The 22513-nt window shown below is 56.5% G+C and overlaps 2 protein-coding genes across 5 annotated transcripts in view; one reads left to right on the forward strand and one right to left on the reverse strand.

Annotated features, from left to right (window-relative positions):
- Positions 1-22513, forward strand: part of ITGA7 (integrin subunit alpha 7) — a 31731-nt gene that overhangs the window by 2109 nt on the left and 7109 nt on the right. The window contains exons 2-26 of one of the 4 annotated variants that reach the window (XM_035002451.1): positions 2475-2602; positions 2704-2783; positions 4072-4327; positions 4819-4950; positions 5244-5363; positions 6233-6440; positions 6555-6748; positions 7113-7201; positions 7325-7452; positions 7568-7663; positions 7826-7887; positions 8034-8203; positions 8638-8787; positions 9463-9578; positions 10141-10333; positions 10415-10495; positions 10602-10681; positions 10824-10898; positions 11042-11144; positions 11689-11865; positions 12050-12181; positions 14034-14147; positions 14365-14463; positions 14552-14677; positions 16666-17374. In XM_035002451.1, coding sequence (XP_034858342.1) covers positions 2475-2602; positions 2704-2783; positions 4072-4327; positions 4819-4950; positions 5244-5363; positions 6233-6440; positions 6555-6748; positions 7113-7201; positions 7325-7452; positions 7568-7663; positions 7826-7887; positions 8034-8203; positions 8638-8787; positions 9463-9578; positions 10141-10333; positions 10415-10495; positions 10602-10681; positions 10824-10898; positions 11042-11144; positions 11689-11865; positions 12050-12181; positions 14034-14147; positions 14365-14463; positions 14552-14677; positions 16666-16896 — 3340 coding nt within the window. In that variant the 3' untranslated portion in view covers positions 16897-17374. Of the gene's footprint in view, positions 1-2474; positions 2603-2703; positions 2784-4071; positions 4328-4818; positions 4951-5243; positions 5364-6232; positions 6441-6554; positions 6749-7112; positions 7202-7324; positions 7453-7567; positions 7664-7825; positions 7888-8033; positions 8204-8637; positions 8788-9462; positions 9579-10140; positions 10334-10414; positions 10496-10601; positions 10682-10823; positions 10899-11041; positions 11145-11688; positions 11866-12049; positions 12182-14033; positions 14148-14364; positions 14464-14551; positions 14678-16665; positions 17375-22513 lie in introns of those variants that run through there. The other 3 variants (XM_035002454.1, XM_035002452.1, XM_035002453.1) reach the window with 3 other exon arrangements.
- Positions 17418-21930, reverse strand: METTL7B (methyltransferase like 7B). Its single transcript, XM_035002455.1, has 2 exons — positions 19366-21930; positions 17418-18061 (listed from the first exon to the last, which is right to left on the reverse strand). The coding sequence occupies exons 1-2, from the start codon at positions 19861-19863 to the stop codon at positions 17825-17827; spliced, it is 735 nt and encodes a 244-aa protein (XP_034858346.1). The 5' UTR covers positions 19864-21930; the 3' UTR covers positions 17418-17824.

Here is a 22513-nt window from a genome sequence, read left to right on the forward strand (position 1 = left end):
TTCTTAGTATATAGAAAGCCCTTAGAATAGCGCGAGGCCCAGAGGGAGTGCTGTGAAAGTGTTAGCACTGTGATTCGTGTATCATGCTCCACAGAGCTAGAGAATAGCTTCAGTGCCTTACTGCAAGCCTGGATCCAAACGCTTGGCTGGGTCTCCCTGGTTAAGTCAGCCTTCAGGCCAAGCACCCTCCCCAGAGGGCCACCCAGATTGAGAGTCAGGGAGGGCAGGCCTTGGGTCAGAGCCTTGGAGTGTGTGCAGAATTGAGAGGTGCGGTGGTAGTGGGCTACTCCTTTGCTTCCACTTAGCCAGGCTGCTGGGGAATCCCTCTGCCCCCAGCTGCCAACACGTTCTTGCTTTTGCCTGCAGTGGCTGCAGCGGAGGCTCTTGTTCTGTCCGGAGGCCTGGGGTGGCTGGGATGGTGGGATGAAGCCAGAAAAGTGTGTGATGGGCGCAGAGGTGGAGGGACTAGAGAGGCCGCATGTGGGAACTCTTGTTCCAGGGAGGGTGGGCTGGTCTGGTCCCCACTGAGAGTGAGGCTGGCCATATATATGTATGCGGACCAGCTTCTTTCCTCCATGTGGACCCCTTCCCTCCACCCTCCTCCCTACTCTAGACCTCTAGGGGAGATATTAGCTTCTCTTGGTGCTTAGCTATGTGCTATGAATAAGAGAGCCCCAGTCCTCCAAGATATGGCCATCTCTGAGTTTGGAGGTGGGGGGATACTCTGGACTTGTCTGAAAGTTGGCCATGCCACCTGGTTTCCTTCTCTGTGCAGGGTACCCTTCCCTTCCCTTCCTTCTGTTCTTTTTCTGGAGTGGTCTGTCTCAGTGTTCTGGAGATGGCCTGTCATTGGTATGGTGGAAAATGCATGGGTTTTGGAATTAGGCAGATGTGGATTTAAATTCCAGCATCCTGCTTAACGCGTCTCAGTGGGTTTCCTCATCCGAAAGACAAGAAAAGAATCCTCACATAGGATTGTCATGAAGCTTAAACGAGAGCATGCATGAAAGCTGCCTAGCCTGATGTCTGGACCATTAGGTAGAGAGTGACCAATGTTAGTTCCTCATATCCCTGGCATCTAGCCGAGGGCCTGACCCACAGTAGGTGCTGAATAATGTTACTGCCTGTCTCACCGGTGCCTGACATGGGGCTTGGCAGGCGATAGGTTCCCAGTACATAGTTGTTAATGAATGCCGAATGCATGCCCTCTTCCTTGCCGCTCCCCGCCCCCTGCTTGGTCTGGACGCCGGCTCTGATGCGGGACGACAGCTGCTAAGAGACCAGAGCTGTGGGAAGGGAGAGTGGCTCTGTGCCCTCCCCTCCTCCTCAGAACTGGCCCAGTGCCCTGTAGATGCCTGTCTGCAATATTGCCTGAACAGCTTCGGGCCCTGTCCCCCAGCAAGGGAGATGGAGGAAAAGAGTGTGGGAGAGAGGCCTCGGGGTTTGCCCTGCCTCCACTTTTGAGTCTCTCCTGTGAAGAGAGATCCTTGTAGTCAGCTGGGTGCCAGTCACCTCACCTTACCCCTTCCTTCACTCCTGGCCTGGGGTTCAGCCCCAGGGGACCCAGGCAGCCTCCATTCCCAGCACAGTCCTCCCCTGGGGAAGAAGCCTTGGCTGTGATCATGGAAAATTGTCCTGCCAAGAAAGTTGTAGCTGGGAAAGTGTCTGAGGGGGAGGTAGGAGAGAGGACAGGGTGGGGGCAGGGAGGGTGGGAGGAATGGGGAAAATCATGGATGTGGGGAGGGGAGGGACGATGGATGGGAAAGGGGATTCAGGGTATGGGCAGAAAATGGGGGTAGGATGGGAGACAGATGAGAAATTTGCCCCTACCTCCATGCCAGCTAGAGTGACAGATAGAATCCCGGGCTGGCAGTGTTGCTGGGAGGATGGGGTCTCTGATGGGTCCCTGATGAAGGGTGACGAAGGACAGGCCCATATCTAGCCCCTTGCTTGGCCTCTGAAGCTGGTCCCTGGGCCACCTCGTGGTGCCAGTCTGGGCCCCTGTTACTTTTGCTCTCAGCATTCTTGGCATTTCTGGGAGGGTTCCAACTGGACTGGGTTTGGGGAGGAGGGCAGAGCTTGGGGATGGGGCCAGGAAGTGGGTAGGAAAGGCCTGGTCAGGAACAGGTGCTGGGAACAGGCGGTTCTTTCAAACTAGCTGTGCTGGCCAGGCCACTTGGCTTGGCGTGCGCGTGCACGCGCGTGTGTGTGTGTGCATGTGCGCGCACGCGCGTGTCTGTGTGTGTGTATCCACAGTGCACGTGGGCCCTCATCCAGAGAGTATGTGCATATGTAATGTGATGATTGCATGGCCAAGCGTATTAATTTGCCCTTGCCAGGACTCGGGGAACCTGACTTCTGGCCTTCCTCCTTAGTTCTTCAACATTTGCTTGGTTCTGAGGGGTCGGGTCTGGGCAGTGCTGGGGAGGCACGGCACTCTGGCTGCCAAAGCTGGCCCCTGCCCCATTGTGCAGGCTGCTGGTGGGTGCTCCGCAGGCCCTGGCTCTGCCTGGGCAGCAGGCGAATCGCACCGGAGGCCTCTTCGCTTGCCCCCTGAGCCTGGAAGAGACTGACTGCTACAGAGTGGACATCGACCGTGGAGGTGAGGACCCCGCAGGGTTGGGGAGGGGGCATGGCACAGGAAGGGGAGGAGAGGACTCGGCCTCCTCTTCCCTCTCCTCATTTCCACCATCCTGCCTCCAGCTGACGTGCAGAAGGAGAGCAAGGAGAACCAGTGGTTGGGAGTCAGTGTTCGGAGCCAGGGACCTGGGGGCAAGATTGTCGTGAGTACCATTTCTTGTGACTGTGTGCCAGGGTGGGGGTGTGTGTGTGCACAGGTGTGCTTATAGAACACAGGTTGGCGTGTCGTATGATGGCCTCATTCCCAGGACCAAAGGTAGAAGACATGGTGCCTGTCCTTATAAATTTAAAACCATCTAAGCATCCATCTATCCATTTGTCAGACTCTTACTGAGAACCTTTTAAGCATCAGGCATTGTGCTAGTTACTGAGAGAGGAAATGTAAAGATGGGAAAAAGCCTGGTCCATGGCTCACAAAGCCTACTGAATAGTTCTGGAGACTCTCGTTCTCTGTTTCTCTCTGTATCATCACTAACACGTGCAAACACAATTAATAATTGGAGTCACCGTAGGGCAGAATATGGTTAATGTTTTTTTTTTTTTTTAAAGATTTTATTTATTTATTTGAGAGAGAGACTGAGAGAGAGCGAGCATGAGAGGGGGGAGGGTCGGGAGGGTCAGAGGGAGAAGCAGACTCCCTGCCGAGCAGGGAGCCTGATCCGGGACTCGATCCAGGGACTCCAGGATCATGACCTGAGCCGAAGGCAGTCGCTTAACCAACTGAGCCACCCAGGCGCCCCTATGGTTAATGTTTTTGAAGAATTTTTTAAATTTTTGTTTATTTGAGAGATTGAAAGTGAGAGAGAGAGCATGAGCAGGGGGAAGGGGGAGCAGACTCTCCGCTGAGCAGGGAGCCCGATGCGGGGCTGGATCCCAGGACTCTGGGATCATGACCCGAGAGGAAGGCAAACGCGTAACCGACTGCGCCACCCAGGCGCCCCAGAATATGGTTACTGTTAAGGGAGCGGTACAGTCCCCAGTATGTGAAAGTCCAAAGGAGGAGTGGAGAGAAAAGACTCCCGCGGGGGCAGTGCGGGGTAGAGTTCAGCCAGCCTTTCAAGAATAAGCAATGCTTCAAGAGTGGAGAGAGGAGGAAGTTCTTCGCAGGCCAAGTGGTGGCACTTACAAAGATCCAGAGTCAGGACCAGCTTGGCCTGTCGGGGATAAGCACATAGGGGGTGCTGTGTGCTGGCTTAGTGGGGCCTGGGTCCCCAGGCAGAATGCGGAACAAGGCTTCTTCCTAACAGCGCAGGGAAGTGAGCGCAGCTGGGATAGGTATGTGTATGTCGCCTAGCGCTGGGCTGGGTGGTGGTGCCCAAGTAATGTGTGTGTGTCTGCGTGCTTGGCTGCACGTGGGCTGTGTAGCTCCAGCAGGTCACTGGCCCACACGGGGCTGAGGGCCGGATGACCCCGTGTCGCTTCCTCCCACAGACCTGCGCGCACCGCTACGAGGCTCGGCAACGAGTAGACCAGATCCTAGAGACCAGGGATGTGATTGGTCGCTGCTTTGTGCTAAGCCAAGACCTGGCCATCCGTGATGAGCTGGATGGTGGCGAATGGAAGTTCTGTGAGGGGCGCCCCCAGAGCCACGAACAATTTGGGTTCTGCCAGCAGGGTACAGCTGCTGCCTTCTCCCCCGACAGCCATTACCTCCTCTTTGGGGCCCCGGGAACCTATAACTGGAAGGGTGAGTCACCCCTCAGGGAGGGGAGAAGGGAACCAAAACGTCCTCTTACCTCAGAGATGGGACTGGGGGCAGCACGTGGCCAAGCATGCCCACACGTTCACTGCCATGTCGCCCTGGGGCACTGCCGCGTCCTCCACCCCCGGCATGCCAGCACGCACGCGAGTGGGGGAGTCTCCCCGCCTTCGAATGGCTGAATGTTGCCCACCATGCTGGCATGAGCCCCCACACGCACGGCTGGGCCTGCTCGCTCCAGCGCGCCCGCCCCACGGCATCACCCCCTTTTCCCGTCTCCGCACGCTGCCGCGGGCTGAGCTGACACTCGGTGAGTGGGGCGGCAAGTCTGTGGGACCAGCGGCTTGGGCTGGGGAAGGGGTAGAGATAGGGCTGCGAAGGAGAGGAGGGGCTTCCCTGTGTGCCTGTCTTAACTGGTGTCTGGCCTGAGAGGTGCTCCTCGCTCCCTGGCCCGGGCACTAACAGGTCTGTCCTTGCAGGCACCGCCAGGGTGGAGCTCTGTGCGCAGGGCTCAGCGGACCTGGCGCACCTGGACGACGGGCCCTACGAGGCGGGGGGTGAGAAGGAGCAGGACCCCCGCCTCATCCCGGTCCCTGCCAACAGCTACTTTGGTAGGGACCCCTCCCTGGCCCAGAGCTGCTCTAACCCTCTGCTCCTCTCTCTTGTCCTCCCTCTCCACGCTCCCATCCTTCTGTCTCTGTCTCTGTCTCTCACCCTTTCTCTCTCTGTCTTTCTGTTTCTGATTCTTATCTCTCTGGTCTTTTTGTCTCTCTCATGTTCTTTCTCTCCCTCTTCCTCTTCTACCTCCTTCTTCTTGCCTTTATGTCTGGCTCTGTCTCCCCACTCTGTGGCCCCTCCTCTGGATGTCCCTTCCCTGGTGTTTCCCCCCACCTGCCCCCCGCAGGGTTGCTCTTTGTGACCAACATTGATAGCTCTGACCCTGACCAGCTGGTGTATAAAACTTTGGACCCCGCTGACCGGCTCCCAGGACCAGCCGGAGACTTGGCCCTGAATAGCTACTTAGGTTTGTAAGCTCCCACCACGTCCCCCTGGGCCCTGGGGGCTTGGCCTGGCCTCCCCTCCTCTCCTGCCCTGCCCTCACCAACACACACCCAGGGAAATACATATTGGGCCCAAATTTCAAAGAAGAGCTAGGCCCAGTGACCAGGCCGGAGAAGATGCCCCGAGGGGGATGGCCTAGGGGGCTGTGAACAGGGCTCTCCATGGAGGAAGAACCAGGTGGGTTGAGGCTGTACTGGGAGAGGAGGGTAGAGCTCTAGTGGGACTTGCTCTGAGGGATGGAGAGTGGACACATGCCAGAGAAAGGTCTATCCTTGTTGGTAAGTCCCTCTCATTGTTTCATCTGCAGCCCTGTGCAAAGGGGGAGGAAACCAGGCCTGGGAGATGTTTGGGTGAATCAAATTCTTTCCCACTCCCCCTTCTCTCCCCTCTATCCACATGAAGACTTCCCTTCCCTGCCAGCAGGGATGGAGTGGGGGGCAAAGAAGGTGCATTAGATGGGGCTGGGGCCTCCTGGGTGTGCAGAAGGTAGAGCAGCTCCCTGGGGACCTTAGGCATGGTGCCCTGCTCGGCTCTTGCCCAGCTGGCTGACCTTCCTAGCCATTGCCTTTCTCTTTCTTCCCCAGTCCCTGAGGCTGACCTCATTGCACTTCTTGTGCCAAACTCTAGTCTCTGGGTGTGGGAGGGCTGCCAGGCCCTTGGAGGGGGAGGCAGGGCAGTCCAGCTGTGGTGGTGATAAACTGGAGGGCACCTGTACCTTTTGGCTCCAGACCTGTGAGGAGGGGGCAGAGTGGGGGGGGGGGGCGGTGCCTGGACGCAGCTAGGCTCCTGAGTCTTTCTGGGAGGGCTCACTGGTAAGTCACCCCCCGCCAGGTTTCTCCATTGACTCGGGGAAGGGTCTGGTGCGTGCAGAGGAGCTGAGCTTTGTGGCAGGGGCCCCCCGTGCCAACCACAAGGGCGCTGTGGTCATTCTGCGCAAAGACAGTGCCAGCCGCCTGGTGCCCGAAGTTGTGCTGTCTGGGGAGCGCCTGACCTCTGGCTTTGGCTACTCGCTGGCTGTGGCTGATCTCAACAATGATGGGTGAGAATGGGCACAGGGGAGTGGAGCCTGGGGGAGGCTGGGCGGGCCTCCGGCATCTTTCTGACTGCCGTGGCTGGGGAGGGAGCCACACTGACTGTTTCCCTCTCTCCGTAGCTGGGCAGACCTGGTAGTGGGTGCCCCTTACTTCTTTGAGCGCCAAGAAGAGCTGGGGGGTGCCGTGTATGTGTACATGAACCAGGGGGGTCACTGGGCTGGGGTCTCCCCTCTCCGGCTCTGTGGCTCTCCTGACTCCATGTTCGGGATCAGCCTGGCTGTCTTGGGGGACATCAACCAAGATGGCTTTGCAGGTGTGATTGGGAACTGGAAAGCCCCGGGGGAGGGAGGGTCAGAGGCAGGGATGGGGAAGCGCCTCAGAGGTCAGGGGGAGGCCTTCGGACGGCTCTGGGAGAGAAGCAACCTGGGCTGGCATCTGAGCTTTACCATTTACCAGCTTTGTGACTTGGGTCAAGTAAACTTTCCGAGCTGGTAATATCCGCAGAGAGTAGCTAAGAGGCTTAAAAATGATGTGTGTAAGATGCCTGGGACTTAGTAGCCTCTCAATAAAATAGAAAACATACTATATGGAACTGAGTGACTGAGGGAAGGTTGGGGTCCGGATGACTGCCCCCCCCGCCCCACCCCAGTCTGATTACCTTTTTCTCATACCCACAGATATCGCTGTGGGGGCTCCCTTTGATGGGGATGGGAAAGTCTTTATCTACCATGGGAGCAGCCTGGGGGTTGTCCTCAAACCTTCCCAGGTGAGGGGTTCGTTGGGATGAGGTGTGGGGGGAGTGGGTGTGGGGGGAGTTAGGGGGGCAGCAGAGGGCAGGGGGCAGAGCTGGGGGTCATGCTGTGGGGGAGCTGATGGTCTGGTCCTGCAGGTGCTGGAGGGTGAGGCCGTGGGTATAAAGAGCTTTGGCTACTCCCTTTCGGGTGGCCTGGACGTGGATGGGAACCATTACCCGGACCTACTGGTCGGCTCCCTGGCCGACACTGCTGTGCTTTTTAGGTGAGCTCCTTCCTCTCCTCTGCCTCTGCCTCTGCCTCTGCCTGCCTGGGATCAGCTGCCCTCTTTCCCTGCCTCAGAGTCTCATGTTTCTTGTGCTCGACTCCCCATTCCCCAGGGCCAGACCGGTCCTTCATGTCTCCCACGAGGTCTTCATTGCTCCCCGAGCCATCGACCTAGAGCAGCCTAACTGTGTTGCTGGCCACTCGGTCTGGTGAGGCGGGGTCCAAGGGGAGGCAGGGAGATTTCAGGGCCCACTTTTCCCCACTCTCCCTTTCTCTGCCCAGTGCGGGGCTGGGGGCTGGGGCCGGGGGGCAGGAGTGAGGCATTGGCCCATCAGCCTGGCCTGGCTCAGGAGCTACCCTTGCCCCCACAGCGTGGACTTGAGGGTCTGTTTCAGCTACATTGCAACCCCCAGCAGCTACAGCCCTATTGTGGGTGAGTGAAGTCCTCCTCCCCTTTCCTGCCCCGCTGGGCTTCAGGGTGGGTCACTCTGAGGTAGAGAGACGGGCATCTCAGAGATAGGGTTAGATTAGAGCAGTTCCCCAGCTCACTGGCTCTTCTTTTCTCTCCACATGCCACAGCCCTGGATTATGTGTTAGATGGAGACACGGACAGGAGGCTCCGGGGCCAGGTCCCCCGTGTGACCTTCCTGAGCCGTGGCCTAGATGACCCCAAGCACCAGGCCTCAGGCACCGTGTGGCTGAAGCACCAGCATGACCGAGTCTGTGGAGACACCATGTTCCAGCTACAGGTGGGCCCTGACCCCTTGGCCTCTGAGGGTCATTGTCACTGCATGATTTCTTTTTTTTTGATTCCTTTTAGCTTCTTCCCTAATATGCTCACAGCTCATTCTTTGATCTCAACTTTTGGGAAGCCTCCCTTATGGGCTGACCTCCTCTTCACCTGCTGCCTTCTTGTGCCTTCTGCCTTCTGTGTGCAGAGTACAAGTTCTATCCTCCCTGGAGATGGAGATGGCAGGTTCCCTTGTCATACCTGGTCCTCAAAAGCCCTGGATCCTGGTCTCCTCCCTTTTCCACCCCAGTCGCTCTCCCTCCCCCTCACTCTGGTTTCTACCTCTCTCTCTCTCATCTCTGCAAGCTTCTTGCCAGGTTTCAGAATCTGTCCTAGGTCTGGCTGGGGCCTGAGGGTTGTTCTAGTATCCACGTCCATCCTTCCTCTTCCCAGGAGAATGTCAAAGACAAGCTTCGGGCCATTGTGGTGACTCTGTCCTACAATCTCCAGACTCCACGGCTCCGGCGACAGGCTCCTGGCCAGGGGCTGCCCCCAGTGGCCCCCATCCTCAGTGCTCACCAGCCCAGCACCCAGCGGGCAGAGGTGAGCATGGGTTCTGGCTTAGCTCAGGAGAAGGAGCTGGAAGGAGTAATGATCATCATCCCTCACAGTGACAAGCATTCATAGCTTCCAAAACTCTTTCACAGGCTACCCCAGCAGTTCCCCATGTCTCTTGGTGTTGTGACAAGTAGACCACAAAATGGAAAATGGCTCAAGTGATCATGTGTTCCTCGTTAGAGGGGGCACTGATCTTCCATTCTATGCGTTCATTCAGGGGCCCAGGCTGATGGGGATCTGTCATCCTCAGATGTGGCCCCCAAGGTCCTTAGGTCACCTCTATCCCTGTCAGCTGGAAGGGGGAGCGTGAAGCTCCTCGTATGGCTCTCCTGGCCAGCCTGGAAGTGATGCCCTTCACTTCTCTTCACATTCTAAATCCAGAATCAGTTACACGCAAGGGAGGCTAGGGAGATGTGGTCTGGCTGTGGGCTAGCCTTCTGGCCTCTACCTCAGTGCCATCACTGCTCGTTTTACTGAGGAGGACACAGCTCAGGGTGGTTCGGTGACCGGCTCAGTATCACACCGCTAGTAAGCAGCAGATCTGAGGGTTGAAGCCCTGTTGCTTAATCTTGTGATACTCCACCCCACTGTGTGCCTTGGCGACACATTCACCTCCTGCCTCACCCCTAGGAATGACCCTCTCCTCACATCTCTCCCTAGATCCACTTCCTGAAGCAAGGTTGTGGTGAAGACAAGATCTGCCAGAGCAATCTGCAGCTGGTCCATGCGCGCTTCTGTGCCCGCATCAGTGACACGGAGTTCCAGCCTCTGCCCATGTGAGGGGGGAGCGAGGGGGCAGCTGGGGTGGGAAGGCAAGAGTTCAAGGAAGAGAAGGAATCCCTCTCAGGAGGGCCAGGCCGAGGGGCGGGGCTGAGCTTGCAGACCGAGGGCGGAAGCTGATAATTCAGAAGATGAGGGTCAGCGATGGGGCCACAGAGGCTCTCCTGGCAAGGAATAACATGCCTGCACAGGACGTATAACAATACACAGTTTATGTGCAGTGCACTGTTTAGTCTCCCCAACGCAGTGAGGTAGGCATTATTATTAGCTCCTTTGTGGATGGAGAACAGGGGGCCTAGAAAGGTTAAGCTCCTTGCCCCAGGTGAGGAAGTAGGGGAGCTTGGACTGGAACAGCGGTCTCCAGGCTCCCCATCTGGTTCTCTTGAGTGTGGGAAGACCTGAGGCTTGGACTGGCATGGAGGCCGATGTGGGGGAGCCAGTGGGAGGGGAGACCAGGGAGTGGAGGCAGGCAGCATGCCCCGGGCGGGGAGCAGGCAGGAGAGGGAGAGGCAAAGGAAGATGTTCAGATTTAGAGTGTGAGTGGGATCTGACCTCCAGGGATGCAGATGGGACAACAGCCCTGTTTGCCCTGAGTGGGCAGCCGGTCATTGGCCTGGAGCTGACGGTCACTAACCTGCCCTCGGATCCAGCCCAGCCCCAGGCTGATGGGGATGATGCTCATGAAGCCCAGCTTCTGGTCACCCTCCCTGGCTCTCTGCACTACTCAGGAGTCCGCGCCCTGGACCCCGCGGTGAGGGCCTGCGGCAGGGTGGGGTGGGGTGGCGGGGGCTCCGGTAACCCGGACTGACCTCTCCTCCTTTCCTCACTGCAGGAGAAGCCGCTCTGCCTGTCCAATGAGAATGCCTCCCACGTCGAGTGTGAGCTGGGGAACCCCATGAAGAGAGGTGCCCAGGTTGGCATGTCAGCCCTTATCCCTGTCCGAGTGCCTCTCTAAGCCCTGAGCCCTTCTCCAGCCCCTAGCCTTCCCTGACTCTAATCGCTCTCCACTCTTGGCCTAGGTCACCTTTTACCTCATCCTTAGCACCTCAGGGATCACTATTGAGACCACAGAGCTGGAAGTGGAACTGCTCCTGGCCACGTGAGCCTGGGGGGGCCGGGGGTGGTGAGGGTAGGGGCAGCTGGGTTGATGTCCACCTGGATGGGGCTCTGCTGTTTTCATCGGAGCCGTTGGGGTGGCGCCCATGCCCCATTGCCCATGCGTGCTCCTGCCCACACACCAGGATCAGCGAGCAGGAGCTTTATCCGATCTCTGTCCGAGCTCGTGTCTTCATTGAGCTGCCGCTGTCCATTACAGGGTAAGCTCTGCCCAAATGGGCGCATCGGCTGGAGGGGTGGGCATTGCTACTCCCAAGCCCTGGCCTGGGCTCTGCCTCCTGACCCTCCAGTCAGCCAGGCCCCAGGCCTCCTCAGCCCCCCCGTTCTGACCCTTCCACGCCAGGCTGGCCATTCCCCAACAGCTCTTCTTCTCTGGTGTGGTGCGGGGTGAGAGCGCCATGAAGTCTGAACGGGATATAGGCAGCAAGGTCAAGTATGAGGTCACGGTGAGTGTCCTGGTAAGGCCCCTGGTCAGGCCCCTCCCTTCTTGGCACAGAGACTGGCTGAGGCATGTTCCAAGGCTGTGGTTCTTCCACCCTATGGTAGCATGATGATCCAGCGAGTTCAAGGCCTCCCCTTGCTCCTGGACCTTGATTGTGGGCAGGTGTTTTTGTTGGGGCCTCGGCTGACCATTTCCTGGTCATCCCTGTGTGGACATCTCACCTGCTGGTCTGGTAGACCATGAGGGTCCAGGGAAGCTTTTCTGCCAGGGGCTTTAGCTGGGGGATGGGGACAGTGGGGGAGGGCTGATGTCTCTCCTTAAAACTCTGCTCGTGCTTGGCTGGGGCCTCCCCTCGCAGGGACATCTCCAGGCCTTCCTGGTTTTGGCGTAGGCAGAGGATGTTGCCTGGTGGGGTCTAGGATCCCAAGTCTTTGTTGAAATTCTGCTTCCTGAGGCCTTCCCCTCAGCCCTTGTCCCCTCTGTCTCTGCAGATTTAAGGCCCACTCAGAAACGGAGCACCCTCCCTTCACACTCCCTTCTGCCCACAGGTCTCCAACCAAGGCCAGTCGCTGAACACCCTAGGCTCTGCCTTCCTCAACATCATGTGGCCCCATGAGATAGCCAACGGGAAGTGGCTGCTGTACCCCATGCGGGTGGAGCTGGAGGGCGGGCAGGGGCCCAGGCAGAAGGGGCTCTGCTCCCCGAGGCCCAACATCCTCCAGCTGGTGAGGCTTAGGCGGGGTGGTCAGGGCCACTGAGGCAGGGTGGAGGGGGGTTAGACTTTGGGAAGGATGTCATGGCGGCTGTGGGAGGCTGTGGGGGCCCAGGGGGAAGGTAGTGGGGAGGAGATGGCATCTCAGGATGGTTGTGTTGGGAGGGACGCTCACTGCTCCCACTCCCCGCATCCAGGATGTGGACAGCAGGGACAGACGGCGACGGGAACTGGAGCAGCCGGAACAAGAGGAGCATCCTGAGCAGCTGGAGCCCAGCACGTCCTGGTGGCCGGTGTCCTCCGCTGAGAAGAAGAAAAACATCACCCTGGTGAGGGCAGGGCAAACACGGTACAGTCCGAATGAGGGGCGGGGCTGTTGGTGATGTCACAGGGGATGCGGGGGGCAGGGAGCTTTAGGGTGCTGGGCGTCCAGGAGGCTGGCCTGTTGACAGGCGTGATGGTCACACACCTGGAGCGAGTTGACAAGACAGTTTATATCACACCCGTGAAGCAGCTGCTGACACCGCGGGTCCCCCTGTGACCACCAAGTATTCACTCCAGAACAGTGCCCTTGACCTGCAGCGAATTAGCCACACAATCAAGTACTTGTTGGGCATAGTTTGGTTCTTTAAGTGGATGTATTGAGCCAATGAGCACGCGCTCTGTGCTCTTCCCTTGTAGGATGGTGCTGCCAGTGGGTGTGGAGGGGACAGGCTGGGGGGTATTTGGCCCGGCTGCAAGGAGGTGGAGACCTGGGTGTGGAAGGCTGGGCGGTAGAAGGAGTCAAAGAGACTGTTGGCAGGGGGATGCGAACAGATGGGCTGGGCCTGGCGGCGTCTGTCTGGGAGGGAGCTCCACTGTCACACCCTGTCTCTCGTGGGGGCCCTCAGCTTCCCTGCTCCCGGAGAGCATGGCAGGAGGCAACACGATGGCGCGTGGGGGTACCGTGAACTTGCATCATGGTAGGTTCCCTGTCACAGGTATCGTCCTGCCTTCTCCATGTGGCTGATTTCCCCTGAAAGACCTCCCTTTCTAATGAGAACTTTGATTTTTTCACTTAAAATTGCCTTTACACAAACTGGCCAAGGATTCTTGAGCTGCTCAAAAGTGGCAAAATAAAAGACGATTCAAAGAATTCAAATGCTCTCAAAGGCCTTCTCCTGTACGTGAAGTGTGGTGAATATAACACAATTTTTAGGCAACTAGATCATCAGGTGGGATCGGGCCAAACGGATGTAGGTGAGACCTGGAAGGAGCAGGGCTTATGTCCCCCGTGCCCCAGCAGCAACTGGGACAGCCTCCTCCTCCTTCAGTGGGTTTGGGCTTAGCATAGGAATGTGGCTTTGCCTGACATGGACCTGGATTCAAGTATCTGTTCTACCACTTACCAGCTTGCTAGCTGTGCAGCCTGAGCAAGGTCACCTGGCCTCCTTTTTTTTTTTTTTTTAAGAATTTATTTTTAAGTAATCTCCACACCCAACGTGGGGCTCAAACTCACAACCCCAAGATCAAGAGTCTCAAGCTCCACTGACTGAGCCAGCCAGGTGCCCCTCTTTTTTTTTTTTTTTTTTTTTAAGTAATTTCTTTGGCCAACAAAGGGCTTGAACTCATGACCCTGAGGTCAAGAGTTACATGCTCTATGGACTGAGCCAGTCAGGCACCCTGCACCTGGCCTCTTTGAACTTTAATTTCCTAGTTTGGAAAATGAGGATGATAATAATATGCATCTTGCAGGATGGCTTTAATAAGTACCTTACAGCTAGGAGATGCTCAGTAAACGGGACTGTTGTAATATAACATAAACATTAACTGGGAAACTACAAAACTGGAAACTGACAGCTGCTGTTGTCAAATAAGAGACCTCCTCCCTGCTCCCCATGTATTTTAAGGCCAGAGAGGCCAGATTTGGGGTAGGCTGCTCTTTTGGACCATGGGGTTAGTTTGGGAGGACTTCCTGGAGGAGGTGAGTTTGAGGTCGGCTAAGGAAAATGGAAGCGATATGAGTGAGGAGCAAGGGCAATAGGGGGTCCAGGGTGTGGGAGCTCATGGGTGGACGGACAAAGTGAAGTCTCTGGGCAGATTCTGTGTCCGTGTGAGTGTATATGTGAGGGTGCTGGGCCCTGGGGAGGCTCAGTGGGCTGGGGCCAAGTGGCTCAGAGCCCTGCCTGTCCCGGTCCCTAGGACTGTGCCCGGGGCACTGCCAACTGCGTGGTATTCAGCTGCCCTCTCTACAGCTTTGACCGCGCTGCTGTGCTGCATGTGTGGGGCCGCCTCTGGAACAGCACCTTCTTGGAGGTAAGGGCACTGTGGCGGTGGGGCTGGCATCTTCCTCCCCAGCCGTCCCTCTGGGACTCGCTGCTCTTTCTGCCTTCTCCCTGTCCAAGTGCAGCACACTCTTAACCCAAGGCAGGCAGAGACGCCCTCTGTATTGGGCACCATGGCACTTAGAATTTCAGGAGCTGGGGCGGGGCGCGGGGGGCATTGAGGAGAAGGCTGTCCTCTGCTCCCTTAGGAGTACTCAGCTGTGAAGTCCCTGGAAGTGATCGTCCGAGCCAATATCACCGTGAAGTCTTCTATCAAGAACTTGCTGCTCAGAGATGCCTCCACGGTGGTGAGCTGCAGGCCTGGCGAAGCTGGGGTGGGGAAGCTCTTCTTTCCCTCTGCTCCAGTCCTTGTTCCCTTAACCCTTCATTCCCCAGATCCCCGTGATGGTTTACCTGGACCCTGTGGCTGTGGTGGCAGAAGGAGTCCCCTGGTGGGTCATCCTCATGGCCGTCCTGGCCGGGCTGCTGGTGCTGGCTCTGTTGGTGCTGCTCATGTGGAAGGTGAGGCTTGGGCAGGCGGCGCTGGTGGGGGCTGGGCCTCCCTGCCAGGCGGGAGGCCCTTCATGCGATGGTCCTCTGTGCCACCCGCTCTCTCATTTATTTGGCCCATCGACACTGAACGCTTGTGTGTCCCAGGGACTCTGTCGGGCTCCGGAGTTTCAGAGAGAAGTCAGATGCAGATCCTGACCTCCGGGGTCTGATAGTCTCGTGGGGGAGGTGAGCCTTGTAGGAAGGACCAGGCAGAAGGCGCTAGGGCCAGCGAGTGCAGTGGGAGTTCAGAGGTGAGAAAGCTTGAGAGCGGGTGGCTTAGAAGAAGATGGGGTCATAGGATCTGGAGGTGGGAGATGGCGTGGGTGGGACCATGGGAGGCAGAGCCATGGAGGCAGGGAAGTGGGAGCTGATTTAACGAGAGCATGGCAGGGAAGGCTGGGAAGGAAACTGTGGTAAAGAAGACACAACAGCGTGGAGAACAACCTCCAGGGACTGCCTCCAGCACGGAACTCAGAACCTTCACATACCAGGCTCTACATGGAACCGTCTTCGAACACAGTGTAGACAGAATCCCATTTGTGTCTGGGGTTCCACCAAAAAGCACACACGTGCACATGTCAGTACAGGGAATCGCATCCACCACCCATCGTCAGACCCTGCACCACATGCCACATCTGGGCAATGGAGGACCATGCATGTCTTTGGGGCCCCCTGGAGAACTGCCCTCAGTCCTCCCCGGACCAGGTGCGGACCAAGCGCACTGTTTGGTAAATGTGAGTCATCAATGGACCAGGCCTCTGGCTGAGCATACAAAGTGTGGGGAACCTGGCCAGTCTTCGGGGACTTCATGAAACTGGCTCCAGAATCCCTGCTCCCTGCTTTCTTGGAAGGGGGACAGAGTAGAGATAAGGGCCCCCACCCACCCCTCCTGAGTCTTCCCATCCTCCACCTCTTTTGCTCCCCTCCGCCCTTGACATCCCAGTGTGGCTTCTTCCATCGGAGCAGCCAAAGTTCATCTTTTCCCACCAACTATCACCGGGCCCATCTGGCTGTGCAGCCCTCGGCCATGGAAGCTGGGGGCCCAGGGACTGTGGGGTAATTGTTGTGTGTGTGCACGTGTGTGTGCGTGTGAGTGTGTATGTATGAGTAGAGCCCCCAGCATTCAGGGGACCAGGGTGAGGAAATGAGATTGCACGGGGGTGGTGTGGAACGGGGGTGGGAAGTAATTATAAGGGGGGTATTATAAGGGCAAGTACACACGACCTGAGGCATGCACAAAGGGGTGGCCGGGCTCATGCAGTATGAGCATGTGGGGGTGCAGGGAGGTGCCATGCATGGCTTTTCTGTGGGCATGAGTGTGCAGAGACAAATGTACAAGGACATGCCGTACGGTCTGAGCATGTAGGAGCCTCGGGTGGTCCTGAGTGTGAGTGTGCAAGGGGCACATTTCCACCTCGGTATAGAAGGGCCAATGTGTTCATGATGTAGGGCGGGGCAAGGTCACCATATTCATGGACTTGGGAGGGCCCTGCCCCGAGGGAAATGCTGTTTGAGTACACGGGGTGTGTGTCTGAGGCTCGAGAGGAGTCATTCCCAGTATGCAGGGGTCTAGGAAGTCATTTTTTTGTCTCAGATCTCGTTTATGTTCTGGGGCATGCTGTTGGGTCTCTTAAAAAAAGCTTGGGTGGGATCTGCGGTCCTGCTGTTCCATCTTCAACTCCCGCTTTCTGGAGCCAAGGGATATGTCCTTGGTCCTGCACCTTTGGCCCCTCCTGGTCTTTCTCTCGCTGTGGGGGAGGACCTGGGGGCCCGGCATTAATTGTGGCACCTGTGGGGGCCACGCACCGCACTGGATGCTGTTCCACCCAGCTCCTTTCTGCTGCGGTTGGTACTTTCTCCCCCACTGATGGTGGAGGCAAGGGGCTAGGCTGTGCTGGGATCTGCTCCAGGGGCCTCAGCCCTGCAGGCTCCTCATGTCTGGCCTGGGGTCCTTACAGATGGGATTCTTCAAGCGGGCACGGTACCCCGAGGCCACTGTGCCCCAGTACCACGCGGTGAAAATCCCGCGGGAAGACCGGCAGCAGTTCAAGGAGGAGAAGACAGGCACTATCCTGAGGAACAACTGGGGCAGCCCCCGGCGGGAGGGCCCTGATGCGCACCCCATCCTGGCTGCTGATGGGCACCCTGAGCCAGGTTCCGATGGGCATCCCATGTCAGGCACCACCTAGCTCCCTGGGTCCCAGCCTGGCCCATGGGTCCCCTCCACCCTTTCCCCCCGACATGGCTCCTTGGGATGAAGAGGGCAGAGTGGGTTGCTGGTGCCCCATCAGGATGTGACAGGATCTGCTTCCTCAGGGGCATAGGCATCCCCCCCCAAGGAACACCCCCCAAAACTTCCCTTAAAACAGTGTGTGATGAGGGCAGTAAATCAGGAATGGGGTTGTGGAGTAGGGGAGAAGGGCAGTGATGTCCTGATGCAAACGTGGGAAGAGGGACTCTGATCCCTCCCTCTCCCATTCACCCTATTTAACAGGACCCCAAGGACCTGTCCCCCTGAAAGTGCCTTAAGCCCAGAGGGTTGGGGAGGAGGTTGTGTTGCTGACTCAGGGGCTCTTCCCTCCCTAGTTTCCCCTCTCCTCTGACCTTAGTTTGCTGCATCAATCTAGTGGATTTTGTCTATTTATTAAAAAATATTTGAGGACAAAACCTCTGGCTTCTTTGCTGAGTCCTGCTCCCCCGGTCCAGGGTCTCCAGGAGAGGACTGCTTCCTTCTGTAACCCCCACAGCTCAGGACAAAGGTGGTAGTGGGAGGGAGGGCTGGGCACATGCGTGTGGTCTCAGATGAAGAGGAGGGGGACCTTTACTAATGGGAACAAGGGAACTGCCCTAGCAGTGGGTGGGCAAAAATTGGGAGACCCAGTCTAGGGATTTGCAGTCAAGGACATGGCAGGACATCGCTTTCCTCCCTGTGGTCAGGTTAGGAATAGAGCCTTCTCACTTTGGCAGGAAGGATTGAAGTTAGACGCGGGGGCAGAGATGGGGGAGGGAGGAAAGGGGCGGTGGGGGGAATGGCTTCTCTGCCTAGATGCCCCTCAGTAGAAGACAGGTTAGGCGGTAGGCAGGATTGCTCTAGCTGGAGGCAGGACTCAGGAAGGGTTATTTCACAGCCTTTCCCATGATGTGGGGCCCGATAGGCAACCACTTGAAGGGAGGGGGATGTTGTTCCATTTGGAGTTGAGAGAACTGGGCACTCTCCAGGTCCTTCCAGGTCTCTCTGGTGAGGCAGCAGCCGTCCCCAATGTGTCTCCAGGTGGGCTCTAAAACTTGCTGCCACAGGAAGGCCCAGCTTCCACGTGGCTCAGCCACATGCTCCCAGAAAAAGAACACTCCTCCCTGGGAGAGAAGAGAGAGTTAGCGTCCCTTCTTTGCTCCGTTCTACAACATCCTCTGCCCTCACCTCCACCCCGCTGACCACGCCTGGTCAAACCTCTTGGTGAAGCGGGGGTTGCTGGTCAGCAGGTTCATGAAGCACATCATTCTGCTCCTGACTTTCTCCGTAGCCCCTGGCTCCTACCCTCCCAGTCAAAAGCGCATCTGAAGAAGTGGGGGTGACTGGTGAGCGATCTTTAAATGATGGCCAGGGGGACAGCCAGCCAAAGAATGGCCAGAGGGACAGCTTAGCCGAGGGCAGACAGATGGGGAGCTGGAGAGACAGGAGCAGAGATCTCACCGTGTACAGAGACGCTGTCTTCTGAGACTCAGACACATACATCCAACCTTATCCTGTGGCCGACATCCCGGGGAAACCTTGCACCTGACTCGTGACTAATGCTGCCGTTCCTTCAGCCCTTTTCTCCTTGCTAAACCCTCTCTAGGTGATCTCACGCACCCCTGTGCTCTGAATTTACCAGCTACAAGCTGGTGACTTCCACATCTCTATGTGCAGGCCACATCTTTCTCTGACTTCCCACAGCCTCTATGGCTTTTCTGCCTGCCTGTCTCAGTGGCACCTCAGACCCAACAAGTCCCAAATGCGTTCCTCTCATTTCAGCAACTGACACTTCCCTCTACCCTCCCTCTTCCCCTCCACCAGTCACTGATACCAGAAACTCGTAAACCATCCTAAACTCCTTTCCACACCCAAGTCAAAATCTTATAGCTTCTATGTCCTCTAATATCTCTATCTAGAACCCTTTTTTTTTTTTTAAGATTTTATTTATTTATTTGAGACAGAGAGAATGAGAGAGACAGAGAGCACATGAGAGGGGGGAGGGTCAGAGGGAGAAGCAGGCTCCCCGCCGAGCAGGGAGCCCGATGCGGGACTCGATCCCGGGACTCCAGGATCACGACCTGAGCCGAAGGAAGTTGCTTAACCAACTGAGCCACCCAGGCGCCCCTAGAACCCTTTTTTATTTTCCCCACTCCTCCACATCCTGCTCAATCCCTCAGATCTCAGTGTAAACATCACTTCCTTAGGTGTCTCTCCCCCCTCACCCCCCAACCGCTGCATTAGGGGGCTCTCCCGTGGGCTTCCGCAGCACCCTATTCTGCCCCATCGAGGCCCCGGTCATGTTCACTGTTCACCAGCAGGTGGGGGTGGATGGGTGTCCAACGCGCTAGCACCCCGAGGCCCTATCCTGGAGGGGCCAATGCTGCGTCTGCCTGCCCCACCCCCGTTCCCCCTCCGCGCGGCTCACCGGCCTCAGCACTCTCTGGACCTCCTGCAGGACCCTCCTCGGACTCTGCACGGAGCACAGCACCAGAGTGCTGACCACCACATCCATGCAGCCATCTGCCAGTCCTTTCATGTCCTCTCCGGAAGCCACCACAAACTGTTCGTATTGGAGATGCTTGTTCGCAGCCATGCTCTTTGTCAGGAACTTCTCAAAGTGGGGGTTTGGGTCCAGGCAGGTGATCCTGCAGCCCGCTGGGTAGAACTGGAAGTTAGCACCAGTGCCGCAGCCCAGCTCCAGCAAGGCCACCTTCCCGGAGGCTCCCGTAAGCCCCTTTATCTGGCCAAAGAGCTCCTGTTTCTTACTCCCCATCTTGCGGTTGCACTTGGCAGTCAGCACAGCCATCAGGTAGGGCAAGCCGATTTGGCACAGGGGCTGCCAGCAGCCCAGCAGAGCCATCAGGTGCAGGGGCAGCGTGAGGAGCAGCACCAGCAGCTGCAGGAGGCGCACCAGGGCATCCATGGCACGCCGGCTCGGAGGGGCGCTTCCGTTGGGACGCTGGCCTTCTCGCTCTCTCCAGCGCCGGAGACAGGAGTCTCTCCGCCCCCTGCGATGGGACTTCGTTCCCTGTGTCCTACTTGTCCACTTTCTCTCTGCCAGGGTGTGGAGGGTACATGGAATGTTTGCAGAGGACGCAGGGACTATGGCCCCATAGTTTTATGTGGGGGGAGCCGGGGTCCTGAGTGGTGCTGGTGTCCTGAGTTCTGGGGCCCTGCCAGTTGAGGGTGGGGGTGTGATCATTTCAGAGAGGAGTGGGAAGGGCAGACGGGGACAGGTCTCAGATCACAGCTTTATGGGGGCCCAATGCTGGGACAGAGCTGACTCATGGGCATGTGCTGGCCTCATTCTGTCCCCAGGATCTGTTCAGGTTATGCAAGCTGGAAAATCTGGTTGGGTTCCCCTGGCACACCCCCAGGGCTCTGTAAACTGTAACATGCCTTTGCCCCAGATTGAAGCCCAGCACAGAGGATTCAGGGGAAGGCCGGATTGGTCAGGAGAAGGAGGGAGATTTCAGGTCAAAAGAAAGGCATTTTTTCAACTGACCGGTTCAAGACCACAGTGCCCCAGCAATAGAAGAAAAGAAGGGAGAAAAAGGCAGCGTGGAGAAGCCCAGGTCCCAGAATTAGTTCTGCCATTGTAACTTGCTGTGTTTCTTTGGGCAAGTCTTTTTCCTTTCTGGGCTCCAGTTTCTCAACTGTAAAATGGGGAGATGAAGAGAGATTGGAGGGGCCTTCCATAGTTGCTAAGGTCTCCCCCTGCTCCTACATTCGTGTGATCTAAGGAGAGTGGGGGAAGACAGGAGGCAGGTGACCCTAGCTGTCCTCACAGCCCAGGACCGTACTCCCGACGCTTCGGTCCCGTGCTACCATGGAGGCAGGGCGGTCTCAGAACCCAGACTTCGGGGTGACAGGCATCTTAGCAGAAAGTCTCCAAATTATTATGCGGTGGCTTCTCTTTTGGCTGAAGCCTCCCTCAGAAGCTTGGGGGGAGCTCCCCACAGATAGTTCCACAGGCTGCCCACCAACTGCATAGTGGCCAAAGGAAATTTTGTACAGAGAAAAGAAAATCAACAGCTTGGCATTATACAAGAGGGAAATTACAATAGTCTAAAATCTCATGAGTAGCATTTCCCAGGGCCACTGATGGCCTCTGGGGGAGGACTGAGTTTAAACAAAGTCCCGGGTTGAGAGGGGTGCTCTGTCAAAGCCCACTGCCTCTGCCGTCCAGTCAAACCCACCAGTGGATCTGCTCCGGCAGGCGGGGGCCTTAAGAGAAGAGGTGTGGGGACAACTCCTGAGTCGGGCAGGGATGAGCTATTTCAGGAAAGTGTCTTTTCCCCGCACGGAGCTGCCCGAGCCAGGGGCAGCCCCCACGCTGCTGGTCAGGTGAGAGGTTCTGTGCCCCCACAGTCAGACACATTCTTCTCTGGGCTTTGCTTCTGTTGTGACTGTAAGGGAGGCAGCAATTCTCCCCACAGCAGGGGTGCGAGCTCACGGAGGAGGTGGTAATGATCCAAGCCCGATGAGAACGCGGTGTGGGCGCGGAGTGGCTTTTCTGCTGTAGTGAAGAGTCAGGGGAAGCCGAGCCAACTGGGGGACAAGAGAGGCTCCTCGGAGCGGGGATAGGAAAGGGAGGGTGTTCCCGGCAGAGGAAAAAGCAGGTGTATGGACAGACGCCGCCTGCCCCTTTCTGGAATGGATGAGCAGCTCAGTTTAGTGGAGAATGGGTGAGCTGCAGAAGTGGTGGGAGGTGAGGTCAGAGAGAAGTCGCTCCGTGGAGGTTTCTCTTTGCTTTTAAAAGAATCATTAAACTCTTTTCTGGAAAAGGTAATACATTCACATGGCACAAAATTTAAGAGGTACAAAGAGACTAGAGAGAAAATTCTCTCTTCCACTTTAGTCTCTCAATGACTCAGATCCCCTCTCCGGAGGCACCAAACATCACAATAGCAATTTCTTGGAATCTTTCTGGAGATGGAGATGATCTGCGAAGTAGCAGATGACACACCCACCCCACATTTAGATGCATACACACACGTGTGTCTACATATTCCTCTTTCTTTACACAAATGGTAGTACATTGTACACACTCTCGAATACCTTGCTTTATTGGGTTTAGCAGATACTGCCCAAGAGTCTTCCAAAGTGGCTATTCCAATTTACACTTCCACTAGTAACATTTGGTGTTAGGCATCTTTTATCTATCTATCTATCTATCTATCTATCTATCTATCTATCTATCTATCTATCATCTATCTACCTACCTATCATCTGTCTATCATCATCATCTAGTTATCTATCTACCTATCATCTCTACTCACTCATTCATATTATTATTGACTCACAGATTTCCTGTTTTATTCAATGGGCTGTAGCCTAATACCCTCTTTGTACAGTTTTAATGATGTATAATTATGTGTAAGAAAGCACACATAGTTGTGTATGCTTGATGGGTTTTGACATATGAATACATCTGTGAAACCATTACCACATTCAACACAGTGAACATGTGTACCAACCGTGAGAGTTTCCTCACGTCTCTTTGCAATCCATCATTCCCTCTTTCATCCCCATCCTCAGGTAACCACTGGTCTGCTCTGTCACTATAGGTT

This window comes from Mirounga leonina, unplaced genomic scaffold, assembly GCF_011800145.1.
Source record: "Mirounga leonina isolate KUSES-001 unplaced genomic scaffold, KU_Mleo_1.0 Mir_126, whole genome shotgun sequence".
Lineage (NCBI taxonomy): Eukaryota > Metazoa > Chordata > Mammalia > Carnivora > Phocidae > Mirounga > Mirounga leonina.